The 15,405-nt window shown below is 40.9% G+C and overlaps 1 protein-coding gene across 2 annotated transcripts in view; it reads right to left on the reverse strand.

Annotated features, from left to right (window-relative positions):
- The window catches only part of etnk2 (ethanolamine kinase 2), an 84,279-nt gene that overhangs the window by 43,832 nt on the left and 25,042 nt on the right, over positions 1-15,405 (reverse strand). For both annotated transcript variants that reach the window (XM_063065320.1, XM_063065318.1), the window contains exons 3-4: positions 3,907-4,047; positions 2,900-3,042 (exon numbers count right to left, since the gene is read on the reverse strand). In XM_063065320.1, coding sequence (XP_062921390.1) covers positions 2,900-3,042; positions 3,907-4,047 — 284 coding nt within the window. The remainder of the gene's footprint in view (positions 1-2,899; positions 3,043-3,906; positions 4,048-15,405) is intronic.

The following is a 15,405-nucleotide window of genomic DNA, read 5'->3' on the forward strand; positions in this document are numbered from 1 at the left end:
AGCATTCATTTCAAGGGGACTAGAGGTTTTGTAAGGCATTGGTCAGACCACAGATGGACTATTGAGCAGTTTTGGTCCCCTTTTCTAAAAGATGTACTGGCATTGGAGGGTCCAGAGGAGGAGGTTCATGAAAATGATCCCATGAACAAAAAGATTATTACCATACGAGTATACGAGAAGCTTTTGATGGCTCTGGGCCTGTTCTCCCTGGAGTTTAGAAGAATGATGGGGGATCTCAATGAAACCTATCGAATACTGAAAGGCCTAGATAGAGTGGATGTGGAGAGGATGTTTCCTATAGTGAGGACCAGAGGGCACAGCCTCAAGAGGGGCATCCATTTAAAATAGATGAGGGAAAATTTAGTTACCCAGAGAGTGTTAAATCAGTGGAATTCTTTGCTGTTTAGGCCGTGTCATTGGGTTTATTCAAGGCAGAGATTGATCGGTTCTTGAACAGTAAGGGTGTCAAATGTTATAGGGAAAAGGCAGGAGAACAGGATTGAGGGGGACAAGTCAGCGATGATGAAATTGCAGAACATACTCGATGGGCTGAATGGTGTAATTCTGCTCCTATGTCTTAGTGTCTTGTTTTATTACCTGCATTTTCACTTCATCTTGTACTGTACCATGAGTCTTACTGATTGGCAGTGCAGACACTCAGCCTTTCTCTTCTTGCTCTCTAAGACACATCTCCACTGCCCTTCCCTTTATGGAATGTCCAAGAGTCAGCTCTGATGTGGCTATTTACAGCTCATCCTGCCACACTCCGGGCCAACATTAAATCCAAGCCTGCTGTTATCAAATACCTTGGAGGGGTCCCTTGAAGGTATTGAACTGTTTTCAAAGCATCCAGCTCAATCTGTGTTTGATTCAGACTATTAGCAATTCCAAACAAATGTTGGAAACAACTTTTTTTTCCCCAGAACTTCTCTTTCACTACTGCAAATCAGTTACAAGTTGGAGGAGCAACACCTCATATTCCGTCTGAATAGTCACCAACCTGATGGCATTAACACTGATATCTCTAACTTCCAGCAATTCGCCCCCTCATTCCCTCTTTAATTCCCACTCTGGCTCCCCTCTTACCTCTTTTCTTCTGCACAACTGCCTATTGCCTCCCCCGACGCCCCTCCTCCATCCCTCTCCCATCGTCCACTCTTCTCTCCCATCAGATTCCTTCCTCTCCAGCCCTTTACTTTTTCCACTTATCACCTCTCAGCTTCTTTCTTCATCCCCACCCACTTGGCATTACCTATTACTTTCTAGCTTGTACCCCATCCGCTCCCCCACCTTCTTCCCCCTGCCTTTTCAGTCCTAATGAAGGGTCTCAATCTGAAATGTCATCTGGTTTATTCACTTCCATTGATGCTGCCTGACCTGCTGAGTTCAAGCATTTTGTGTGTGAGGCTTTGATCTTTTGCTCCTTCCTTTATTTGTCAGGTCTTATGATTATACAGCTGCTGTGCCCAAAACTTACGAGCTGGCTTTCCCATATTATGCGAACTGATCACAGGCTTAGCATATAGATCAGCAGCACAGTGGTGCAGCTGGTAGAGTCACTGCGCAACAGACCCAAGTTCAATCCTCACCTCTGGTGTGAATGTGGATTCCTGCCTGCGGTAAAACTTTCCCCATTTTTAAGCCACTTCTCTGAACATTTTTTCAGACATCAAATCAGGAAACATCAATTCAGTTTCAAGCTAGCCATCTACAAACTGCAGTGTAACATATTGTCAAAATGTCAATAGCATTTTGTGAACTCAACTCCTAAGAGTCAATGGCAACAGGCACAGAGGACATCCATCATTGACAAGACCCTTCCCAGTTACAAAGGTAGAAACAGATCATTGCTCCTTGATCATTACAAGGTCTATATACTGAAATTCCCTCCCACAGTGCATAGCCTTCACTCAGATGGCAATGATTCAATGCAACAGCTTGCAACCACTTTTGCGGGCACATATGATTAAATACTGGCCTTGCCTTTGCTGCCCATATCCCATGCAAGTCCAACTTTTAAATCATAGCATCACCTTCAGCCCACCCGAACTATGCTGCAACTCCCATTCCACAAACTTACTTTAACAGCCCAGTTTGCAGAACAGCAGCAAAAATCTAACAATTATCACCGAGCAATTGTAATGTTCACATCGGTGATCCGTTAGCATTTTCAGACAGGGAACAAACTGCAGCACGTGCTTGTTGAAAGCAAGGTTACTTGTTACAACACAGCAATAAATCAGACGAGTGGAGGGTGATGATACCCATGACTGCAAGACATGCAAGTCAGAAAGAATAAAAATGAGGTAGTGAAAACTGGTAGTGCGCAAGGGTGTTGCTACTCATGAGATATTTATCATTAAAAACAGTACAAGTGGGAAGAAAATTTAAGGCATTATATAGTGAGTGGGGTGCAATAAAACCATGATGTGATGCTGTCAGTAATCCAAGGTTCAAGTAGGTCAACAATTAAACATAAAGTTACTGACAAACTGGAGGCCAGAGTACATCCAGTCAGATCATATTGCGATTTGGTGCTTATAATTAATTCACAACAAGTAGAATTAGTCACACCTTCACAGGCTCCAATGTCAAAGGTACGGAAATCCAGCTAGCATCATTCATAAGATGACCTAATTAAGAAATTACCCATTGTGCACAAGCTTGAGATTGGATATTTGCCCAAAGAGACAGTCAAACAAATGGTTTGATCTGCAGTCTCTGGTCACATCTTCAAGAATCACAGATTGCTGTCATTTTTCTCTAGATGTGATCGACACTCATACCTCCAAACTGACATGCCTGGTGAAAATACATTTTTTTTTACATGAAGGCTCATCAGACCACAATGGAAATATCTTGAAACAGCTGGCCTATTTCTTTGTCTTGTGGGCCTCACCTTCCTTTTCATTGTAGATGATATTCTTGCAAAGAAGATCATTGTGGCAAAGTACTGTGGGAGAGTTCAGCTCCGACAGGTACTGCTTCATCCACGTCATTTCCCTCTCCAACGTCTGCAAAGGTGGCACTTCTTGCTGAATCCTGAAGCAAAGTAAAATCCAGTTTAGATCTCTTAATAATATAAATTCAGTAGCTAAAGCTGCCTAGTGGGATTAAAGCTAGTCTCTCGGAATTCACCATGATTGCCACCAAGTGGCTATATCCACAAAAGCAAAAGCTTGCCTTTGTTTAACTGCATATTGCTTAACTTGTTAGTCAGTTCTGTTTATAGTCATATCCACCAGGGTGCAATGAAGTTTCTTACGTGAAGCTCAGAGTGAAAATTATACATGGTAATATTGGTTGGGCTGCAGAATTTTTTTTTAAAATAGTTTAACTTTGCTTGAAATGCAAAAAGTGCTTGAATGTATTTTTACATAATCAGATATATGTGCATTTGTTCCTGTAGTTACAGTTGCCTCCATTTCACTGGAAACTTTTGTTTCAGTGACGGGTGTTGCATTACTTGAATCTGATTAACTGATTATGATGACCAGATCACCATTGTCTTTCTCTCCTCCCTTGCCTCCCCTTTCTCAGCTCTTCTCCTTCGTCCTTTCCTTCTCCACATGCTTCTCCCTTCCTTTGTTTTTCTAACACTTAGGAAAACAATCGTAAGCAACAATTTTTATGCCTCGTTCTCAATTTCCAAAGAATCTTTGGATGGCGAAAGCATCAAGATATATATACATACATACATACATATACACACTTTACAGACTATTTCCACTATGGAATTAGACAAGTCACTATAACCAACAGGTTAAAAAGTCTTATTGTATGCAGTAAATTGATCTTCAGGAGCCTAGTTGATTTGGATAAACTATTGAGTTTCTCCCAAACTTGGACGAAGGGAGGGAGGGAGGAATGAACTCCGGCTAAATTATTGTATGATTGAATACACACCTGGTGTTTTTGGCTTCTGGTGTGAACTCAGTGGAGACAAGAGCCATGTACTTGTGCATTTTCACCCAGAGGTTGGGTTTAGGAATGCAGCCATTGTGGGCATGAATAGAATGAATCCTTGCCAGTTCAGTTGCTATGAGCCTGCAAAGTGGTACAAAGAGCACAAGTTATTCAATCTATATCAAGAATAGTTTCAAGAAAGTCTTTCCCTTTCATCAAGGCATTGATGAACCAGGCTTAGAAACAGAGGCCTTTAAGATGCTCAGCCATTTGATAACATTATCTGTGCAGTAACTTCATGTATTCATCTTTGATCTATAAATATCCATCAAACTTAAATTGGCAACGTTCTTAGCCTGAAATATAGTTTGCAGAAGTTAGATAAACTGAAAAAAAGTTCTGATGAAGAGTCTGAGCCATGACAGATGCTTCCTCACTTGCTGAGGGTCGCTAGCATTTTCTGCTTTTATCTGAAAATGCCAGCACTCGCAAACCTTTCGGCATTTTCCTGAATTATGCAAAGCTCTGATTACACAAACTCTGCTTCAGCTGCAAACATAAAAGCCAGAATTTCATTAAAGCAGAAATCATCTCAAATTCCTTTCCACCAACACAATCACCTCTTCTCATCCGATACCACTTTAATCCTCTTCCCGATCTCTCTCCATCCATTCTTTTCTCATAACAAGAACTTACCTTGGATTTCCACTGTTTCTAGCTTTTCACCATTATGTATTTCCTTCTGTCTTTATATTTAAATTGGGTGGTCGTGTATTTGTCATAACTTTGGAAAATTAAAACCATTCGCTGATTTGTTAAATTCTTTATAACCTTATGCATCCAACCACATTACTTACAATGCATTTTATTTTATGGTGCATTCTGATTCACTTAATTGAATTAATTGCAGGCTGCCCAGCACAATCCTTGCTCATTTGATTTGATGCAAACACATTCCTCGGGTATGTTTCAAATGTACACATGAGATATAAATTTAATCTTCTTTTGATGTGATTCAAATGCAACACTGCTCAAGTGTAAGCATGTTATCCTTCTCATTTCATACAAGGAATCTGAGGCAGGATCTAATTAGAGACAGCCAACGTAGCTTTGTCAAAGGCAGGTCTTGTTTTCATTTTCTCTACAACAGAACATTTTAGTCTGCAGTTATCGCTTTTCCCTTGTATTGTGTTAATGCGCTGATGAGATGAAAGGCATGCAAAACAATACTTCCAAAAGTACCTCAGTACACAAGGCAATAATAAACCCATTTCCAAACAATAGGTTGGTCATCTGACAACTCCAGACAAAAATCAAAGGCACGAGTTGAAAATCAAATCAGAAAAATTTTAACCAATAAGTGACAGCTAACATACCGTAGGTTTAAACGAAAACCTGTCTCAACATTGACTTCCAAATAATCCTTCATGGTGTTGTAACAGATTTGGAGAATTTTTATTCACTGCAAACATGCCTTGCTAAGCTACCCCATCCCCAGAGGCACAAAAATGAAAGACATCCCCAGTCAAGTGCTTGGTTGTTATACATTTAATGTTGGCAAGTTACCTGAATAACAGGCTTGCTAATGTATAGCCTGCTTACAGCCTTTAGTGCTCCCAAAGCACTACACATGGTATAGGAAACAATTTGATAGCAAGCTGTGCGACACTGACCTGCAAACCCCTGTTAATTTACAGACTTAAGGACCATGACATTAAGGGCAACCCAACCAGTCTTCAGAGTAATGGGATGAGATGTTTGACAGGGATTTGATTTACCATCTCAAGGGAAAGGCAGAACATGCCCTCTTCACACTGATACTATCAGGATGGAGATACAAGCCTGAAAGCACACACACAGCAATTCAGGAACAGCTTCTTCGTCTCTGCCATGGACACTGAACCCATGAACACCACCTCACTTCTTTATTTGTTATTTTGAGATTTTTTAATATATATATATATATACACACACACACTTAATGTAACTTTTTCCCCCTCTATATTTAACTATCATGTATTTCATTGTACTGCTGCCATGAAGTTAAATTTGATGACATATGCCGGTGATATTAAATCGGATTCTGATTCAACAGAGGGTCAATATTCCATTACATGAATGCCCTAGAACCTGCTCACGTTTTCAAAGTAGATGTTAAAGCAGAAGTTGCAGAAACAAGGTTGCCCAATTAAACTAGCTGACACTAACAAGGCTTTAGTAAATGACACGAGTATAATGATCAGTGGCATCTGGTTTTCTGCACTGCGCACATGTGCCTGAGGAAAAACTTCACATTTATTTGTGCCATTATTATCAATGAATCACTTCTGAAGAGCTGTTTTGAAGGTAAAGCCAGCATGGATTTCAGGTCCTATGAACAGTGACAAGACATATAAGCCTGTTGTGCTGGTGCCTGTTCACAGATAAGACTACAAAACCTGGGAGCAAAATTAGGCCATTCAGTCCATCAGCAAGATAAACAGCCAAAGGATTTCCTTTATCTTTTTCAAATAATGTAATGGACTGTTTCCCCAGACAAGCCGATGGGATTTCAGTCTTGTACATCTGAATAAAGGGCACTGTTCTAGCTCCACTACTTTCCTTAGCTCTGCACAGAACTGTTACTCTAGATTATGAACTCATCTTTGAACAGCAGCAAAAATTCATCTGTAGTGGTCCTACTGCACATCCCCTCCACCCAATTTCTGAACAAACTATGAAGACTACGTAAATTTTTTTGCATTTCTTAATTCCTCACTGTAACTTTTTATATTTTGCACTTTATTGTTGCCACAACGCAACAAGTTTCACAATGTATGAAAATGAGAATAAACCCAATTCTGAAATTCAGCACTTCAGTTTCAGAGGTGAATTAGCTACCCGAGTCAAATTGGAATGAGTACAAGGGAGCCAAAAGGCTAACAGTGACAATAAGTTTTTTGAAGACACCAAGCTGTGATGCAAAAATGCCTTACTGCAAAAACAAAAGTGAATCAATAATTTCCTAAGGGTTCTGGACTGATTTGTAAAGGGAAAATTCCATGAAGAAATACAAAGCCAATATGGAGTCATTCAGACAGCCCACTCCAACTAGGATGGGCCCCAACAACAACCTCCAATGCTGTAGAATTTTTCAATTTATGAAGTAAATAACTCCCAGCTATTAAATAGAGAATGGACCCTGGCGTTTGGTAATTTGTTGAAGCCATTGAGAGCAGAGCTGCCTAGGAGGTTAGGACGACAACACCAGCGGGGATGATGGCAGATCAGAAATGGCTGAAGTTACTGGGAATAGTTCACAAGGCGCAGGATAGATGTGTCCCACTGAGGTAGTTCTCAATTGGCATTGGTAGGCAACTGTGGCTGCCAAAGGAAGTTAATTCTGCATAAAAGTCAAAGAAAGGGCATACAAAGTTCAAAAGAGAGTGGGAAGTTGGATGATTGGGAAGTTTTAAAAATCCAACAAAAAGCTACAGGAAGAGAAAAGATGTAATATGACTTCTGCTTTAACATCTACTTTGAAAGCAGGTTCTAGGGCATTCATGTAATGGAATATTGACCCTCTGTTGAATCAGAATCCGATTTAATATCACCGGCATATGTCATCAAATTTAACTTCAAGGCAGCAGTACAATACAAAGCAGGATACAAAACATTTTCTCAGTTATATAAATAATAAAAAGGGAGGCAAGAGTTGATATTGGACCACTGGAAAATGATGCTGGTGAGGTAGTAATGGGGGACAAAAAAAGAATTAAAATGGCAGATGAACTTAATGGGTACTTTGCATCTGTCTTCACTGTGGAAGACACTAGCAATGTGCCAGTGGTCTGTGAGTGTCCGGGAGCAGGAGTGAGTGCCATTGCTATTACAAATGAAGAAGTGCTAGGCAAACTCAAAGGTCTTAAGGTAAATAAGTCACTTGGCCCAGATAGACTACGTCATAGAGTCCTAAGAGAGGTTGCTGAAGAGACAATGGATGCTTTGGGCATGATCTTTCAAGAATCACTTGATTCTGGCATGGTCATGGAGGATTAGAAAATTGCAAATGTCACTCCACTCTTTAAGGAGGAAAGAAGGCAAAAGAAAAGAAATGATAGGCCAGTTAGTCTAAGCTCAGTGGCTGGGAAAGTGTTGGAGTCTATTCTTAAGGATGAGGTTGAGGTACTTGGAGACTAATGACAAAATAAGACAAAGTCAGCACAGTTTCTGTAAAGAAAAATCTTGCCTGACAAACTGTTGGAGTTCTTCGAGGAAGTAACAAGCAGGGTGGACAAAGGGGAGACAGTTGACGTCATTTATTTCTATTTTCAGGTGGTGTTTGATAAGGAGCCACATGAGGCTACACGAGATAATGCTGAGCCTTTATAAGACACTAGTCAGGCTGCACTTGGAGTATTGTCAACAGTTTTGCGTCCCATATCTCAGAAAAGATGTATTGTCATTGGAGAGTCCAAAGGAGGTTCACGAGGATGATTTCTGGAATGAAGGGGTTAACAGACGAGCAGCATTTGGCAGCTTTCGGCCTGTACACACTGGAATAAAGAAGAATGCGGGGAGGTGGGGGAGGATCACATTGAAATCTGCTGAATGTTGAAAGGACTAGATAGGGTGGATGTGGAGAGGATGTTTCCTACTGTCAGGTTGTCCAGAACTAGAGGGCACAGCCTCAAAATTTGAGTGGTGAACTTTTAGGATGGCAGTAAGGAGGAATTTTTTTAGTCTTTGAGTAGTAAATCTGTGGAATGCTCTGTCACAGACTGCGGTGGAGGATTTAAGGCAGAAGTCGATCGTTTCCTGATTGGTTGGGGCATCAAAGAATATAGTGAGAAGGCAGGTGTATGGGGTTGAGTGGGATCAGAGATCAGCCACGATGGAATGGAAGAGCAGACTCGATGGGCTGAATGGCCTAGTTCTGCTCCTATGTTTTATGGCTTTAACATACAAGTAAGAGAAAGTTATTCAACTTGAACAAAATCAACAGGTGTAAAGCTACATGGGTGCATCTATGGAAAAAAGAGTAAACAGTCAATGTTTCTGGCCAAGATGTTTCATCGGGACTGGAAAGGAAGGGGAGAAATCAGAATAAGAAGTGGGGATAGGGGTGGAAATAGTACAAGATGGCAGTTGATAAATGAAAGAGAGAGGGGGACAGGTGAAGTAAAGAGCTGGGAATTTGATTGCTGAAAGAGACAAGGGCTAGAGAAGAGGGAATCTGACAGAATACAGAAGACCATGGAAGAAAGAGAAGGGGAAAAGCACCAGAGGGAGATGACGGGCAGGTAAGAGAAGGCAAGATCTTACACCTTATTGTGTGCCTGTACTGCACCTTCTCCGTAGCTGTTATATTTTATTCTTCACTGTTATTCCTTTACCTTCTACTGCCTCAATGCACTATGTAATGATCTGATCTTGGTACATGTGACAATAATAAACCAGAGGTTCTCAAGAGCTTGAAACTGCTCAGTCTTAAGAGGAGATCCTTTGCATTTTCCAGATGTCCCTGTTAGTCTAAGCAAATATTAAACAGAAGACATTACAAGCCCCAGAAACAAAGTGTTCAAACTTCAGGAGTGAGGTATCTTGACAATTTATGTCCATTTGTTTTAAGTAGAGAGTTGCAAGGAACAATCTGTCCAGGTAGGTGGATGTGGGCTGAGGTTTAAAAACTGAATGATCATTCAAGCTGTAGTCAAAGTATACACCATTTTGGCCAGATGCAGAATCGGTAATCATGCTCTGCCCACCTGGGAATACAAACAAAAATGACATGACTTCTATATGATAAATTATTAAAATTGGTAATTTTGGTTTATTACTTTCACATGCACTGGGATAAAGCTCATCTTGCATGCTCTTTATAGAAATAAAATTATTACACAGTGCAAGCTCTCAACAAGGAAGATGGTAAGGTTACCTGACAAGAGTCAATAGTCTTATAACAGCAAGCAAGAAGCTGCCCTTGAGGCTGGCGATACATGCTTTCAGGCTTTTGTATCTTTTGCCCAATGAGATTTTTTTTGGTGGGGGGGGCGAGAAACAGGTGCCCCAGTCCCCCAGAAAGCCACTGCTCAAGCATTATCAAAGTTTTACATCCCTCCAGGATATTCATCATAAGATGCAAGATCAACCCCTTGTGCTGAGACCACACTCTAGACAGTCTAGCCTATTAATTCTTCTCAGAGTGGACATGCAAATAACATCACCTCAACTATTGCGCTTGGCTGATTCGCTACTTAATCTTCTCATCCCAATAATCTATCTTGCCAAGTCAGGTCGCCATGTCAGAATTTCTTTAACTTTGCATACTAAACTCCTTGCAATGAAAGGCACATCATTTGCCTTCCAAATTACTTGCTTTACCTACATGGTGAACGTTGATACAAAAGCCTAAGGAATGCATTACCAGAGTTAAATTCATGCTCACAAAAACATCTCTTTCCCGACAGCCTTTCTGGAAAGATGATGATTTACCTCCATTAGTTTTGTGGCAAATGAGGGAACTTCAGACTCCTTCTGAGATGGGGCACAAGTGTCTCATATAGTGGGCCGGTGCGTGGTTGCATGTGGTGCTCTCCTTCTGTTGCAAACTCTGGGTTTCTGCATGCTCCTGATACATGGCCACAAGGCTCTCAATAACTTTCACAGAGCACCTTTTCTATTAGAAAAACCACGAGCCACAGATTTCTAAGAGTCTGCGTGAATATTGACTTTAAGGAAATTTTGAACTTATCTGTGAATACTTTACTTTGATGGTCTTGTAATCTCCTCTGACAACTGAGCCTATATTTTGGGACTCTTGACTTTATCCATAGAATGATGGGGTCTGCTGGATATAGTCAAAAGAAAACTGTAGTCTCTAGTAATACACGTGCTGTCCGGGGGAAACACAATGACAAAATAGAAAAACTGTGATTATGATGATGAGGAAGATGATGCAGGACCACACACAGACTAATGTGCACAATATTGAAATTACTTAAATATGTAAGTGCATTGAAAGTTTAGAGAAGGCTTACTAGACTAATATTTGGAATGGGCAGGTTACCTCAAGAGTAAAGTTTGAATAGACTGGCTGTTATCCATTGTTCTTAGAGGAGAATTGATTGAGACAAGAATCTGCAGGGCATTCAGAGTGGACAGAGAATGGACATCACTGATAACAAATAACAAGTCACCCATTTAACGTAGAGGTGGTGAAATTTTCTCTGAACCTCGAAAGAATTGTGGAAGAGTCTGAATATTTTAAACAGGGATTGAAAAATTACTGGGTGTAGGCAAGTATATGGAATCAAGGGTTATAATCAGGTTAGCACAATTGTATTGAGTATTTCCATAATTAATTCATATATTAATGTGCTTCTCCAGGCTGGAGAGCTGGGAACCAGAGGTCAGGAAGGCATGGGCTCAATTCAGTTTCGATTGGGTTCAGGAAGAAGTTTTCACTTTCAGGTAGTGAAACTTTGAATTCTCAGTAGCAGAAAATTTAGAATATTCAATTAATTATATTCCTCAGGGCAGCACAGTAACAAAGCGGTTAGCATAATGCGATTACAGCACGAACAATCTGGGTTGAATTCCGCTGCCGCTTGTAAAGAGTTTGTATGTTGTCCCCATGACTTTCTCAGGATGCTCCAGTTTCCATCTACATTTCAAAGATGTATGGGTTGGTTGGTTAATTGGTCACATGGATGGTGCAAGCTCTTTGGCTCAAATCAAGGTGTTAAGAGATAAGATCAAAAAACTCAGTCAACAAAATTGGCCATAATCACATTGGAAAGCAGAGCAAGCTCAGGGAATCTCGTTCCCATCCCCCTTTAGATGTTGACTACCCAGAATTACCATACAAGATCAATTTTCCTCCTTCCCTCCCCTCAGAATTGTCAACCACTCCCTATCTAGCCCTGTTTTGCAGCATTGACTGACACGAACAGTACCACCAACACCCAACTCTCCACTCAATCACATTCTTTCTGATCAGGTATTTATCCATTATAATCTTGCTCAAATCCTGCAAGCCACATTGTACTTGCTCTTTTCCTTCGCAATTTCTACTCCAAATAGTGTACTTTCGAGGCCTGTGATCTCTGCTGGAGCGTTCCTCGTCCGACAGGGCACAAGGCTTTCACAATCAGGCCGGCCTCCCAATGGGGAGCCTGTCAAAATAAACAAACACACATTCTGTGGACAGTCATTAAAACTGAACAACACTGCACAATATTCCAGGAAAGCTGGAAATATCAGAAATCCACCAGCTCCTTGGAAACCCCACGTGAGTTAATGCCAGAGCCACTGAACCTACCAACCTCATCGCTAGTGGAGGAATATATCATTTTGTTACCACACTTCCCCAGCTCCTGTTCTCAGATAAATCAATTGACTTCTGCTGCTCAAGTCTCCTATTCAAAACAAAATCACAAATTCAAATTTCATAAGGTTATGGGGGTGGAGGTTGTCTTCTGCCAGCCCCTCCAACTCTCAAACACACTCACACTGGTCACTGTTCATCTTCCATTGCTGCTCACTGACATTTATACTACTGTTTGTTTTATTGTAAGAGTAGAATGTCACTAGAACTGTCTTACATAAACAGGCACCTTGCAATTTATGTTAACCTGCCAGACTTCAAGCAATGCCACTCAGGGAATTGTGTTAATATTATTTTGTGACTGAATGTGGTGGATCGCAACTATATGTACTGTATTTTGCACCTTGGCCCCAGCAGAACAATATCTCGTTTAGCTGTATACATGTGCGGTTGACTGACAATGAACTTGAACACCTTATTTCTCCCCTTGAAACTTACAAGTCTGCTGATAACGTCATAAAGCTTTGGAACTTTACAACTGTAAAAGTGGAACTATAATCCCCCAATGCTCACTTTCACCTTTAAGATTACACCATGTTATAGCAAAGTGGGAGTTGCCAGTGGGCACTCAGCTCCACAACCTTTGTTACAATGAAGGCTGGAGCAAACAAGCACTGGTCAAATTATAACACAAAATGGTAACTTTTTCGATAGGAATATCTTACAAAGATTAAAGGGTTAGGGACAATTGGTACATGATGCTATAAATGCATAATCCTATCTGTAAGAAATTAAGGATGCAATTGCCAAGTTTATTTGCTTTCAGTAATTTTATGAAAAGTGATTTGACAATGTTAGATCCCACCAATTGAACACCCTCTCATATCTCCACCCAGTTTCAGTATTCTATTAAATCTCTGTAATACTGCTGCTGTGAAGGCTTCCTACTGTGCAGTGATGTGGCCGGAACTGACACCATCATTAGAAATGCTGCTTGACTGCTGGCCAGAATGACAACAATATAAAGCACTGTGGGAAAGCAGGCTTCCAAACCTTATAATACACCTATTCACATCCACTGTTCATGATACAGCCAAGGATTAATGTTAGTTTCCAGGGATCAGAGATCATGGATAGAATGCCCCAGTGCAATTCTTAAACAATAATTCAATCAGAATCGGATTTATTAGTTAAGGAAAACTCAATTAACAAACTGAGGTTAAAAGTAGTTACCACAAGGAAATCTGCAGATGCTGGAGAGTTATATAAATATTATAGATGAGGGAAAAGACCAAATAAACAGGGCCTCTGGGAACATATCCAAACATTTCTGACAACCCTTCTTAATGGAAGAGAAGGGTAGCTAAATGAGGAAATATAAAGAAAGCCCTGGAGGATAACACTTCACACATGAAGGCCAACGGACTGCTGAATGTATCAAAAAAATGAACTTTCCTTCCCAGAAAAATCTCTGACATCATGACCTAAGAGAGAGTGAGCAATGGAGTCACAAAGCACTACAGCACAGAAACAGGCCCTTAGCTAGTGTCCATGCCAAAATGTTATTCTGTCTAGTCCCATAGATCCACAACTGGACAATAGCCCTCCATACTCCACCTGTCCATGTACTTATCCAAACTCCTCTTAAATGTCAAAATAGAACTCACATCCACCATTTCCTCTATTTAGCAACACTGAGAAGTCTCTAAACTTGGAGTATTACTTGTTAAAGGAGATTCTGTAATCTAAAATGTGGCCATTTTCTTAGCAAGGCATAGTGCCATGCTGGGGGGCGGGGGGGGGGGTGACAAACAGTCGTCCATTTTGTTGCAAGGTTTGGTTCTGCCTTTCATTTCTTCCCCCTTCCTTGTTTTATCTGAAATTTGGCTAAGGGTTTATGGTCTAGATGGAGGTCATGGGCCAAGGCTAAATAATGGTTCAGCATGGACTACATGGGCCATAGGTCCTGTTTCTATGCTGTAGTGCTCTGTAGCTCACTCCCTCCTGGGTTGTTGGCTAGTTTGGCCAAATTGTTTGAAGAGTAAATAGCTGACAAGTGAAAGGAACATTTTATTTCTGAGAGAAGTATTCAGAAGATGATTGGAATAATTCTCCAAAAAGCTAAATGTTGTTCCAGACATTCAGTTTGCAACCTGTTTTCCATTGCTCAACAGATCAAAAAAAAGAAGAAAATCCATGTCCAGGGCCTGCTTTTCAACTTGCAATCCTACAGTGTGAAACCAGGTAGCCAACAGAAACCTCCTGTAGAAATGAAAGTTTAGGAGAATAGTGAGTTATTTAGTCTCCCAATATTCCAAACGAGTTAGGTGCTTGGGCCTTTAGGAAGTTGTTGGCACCCAGCCAGGTATGATGGCTCATGGTGGAATGCAGATGGGTTTACTGAAATACTTCCCAACATATTCAATAAAACTATAAGAGCACAATTAGGCCATTCTGCCCATTCAGTCTGGCTATGATGGAAAAGTGGAGCAATTTATAATCCCTCTCAACCCCATTCACTTGCCTTCTCCCTGTAACCTTTGATACCCTTACTAAATCAACCTTAGTGTTAAACATACACAATGACTTGGCCTCTATTAACCTGCAAACCAACAATCCAAAGGGATAAATGGGATTGCACCAGTTGGAGGATGACAGCTGACCTGATAGAGGTGTACAAAGATAATGAGAGGCACTGATCGTGTGGATAGTCAGAAGCTTTTTCCCCCGGGGTGAAATGGCTAACACGAGAGGGCACAGTTTTAAGGTGCTTGGAAGTTGGTACAGAGGAAATGTCATGGGCAAGTTTTTTTTACGCAGAGAGTGGTGAGTGTGTGGAATGGGCCGCCAGCGATGGTGGTGGAGGCAGATACAATAGGGTCTTTTAAGAGGCTCCTGGATAGGTACATGGAGCTTAAAAAATAGAGGGCTATGGGTAACCTTAGGTAATTTCTAAGTATATGTTCGGCACAGCATTGTGGGCTGAAGGGCCTGTATTGCGCAGTGGACTTTCTAGGTTTCAGTCAAGCAGCAAGTGGTTTTCCGGTCTCATTGAGCTTGGTAATCCCTAGAAGTGCTCAACTCCAAAACACATTGGCAGACACTCCATATGCAGATCAACAAATACATTCATTACTAAGCCAAAACAAATCCAGGCATAATACTTCATACCAAGTGGGATATTCTCATAC

This window comes from Mobula hypostoma, chromosome 13 (genome assembly GCF_963921235.1).
Source record: "Mobula hypostoma chromosome 13, sMobHyp1.1, whole genome shotgun sequence".
NCBI lineage: Eukaryota > Metazoa > Chordata > Chondrichthyes > Myliobatiformes > Myliobatidae > Mobula > Mobula hypostoma.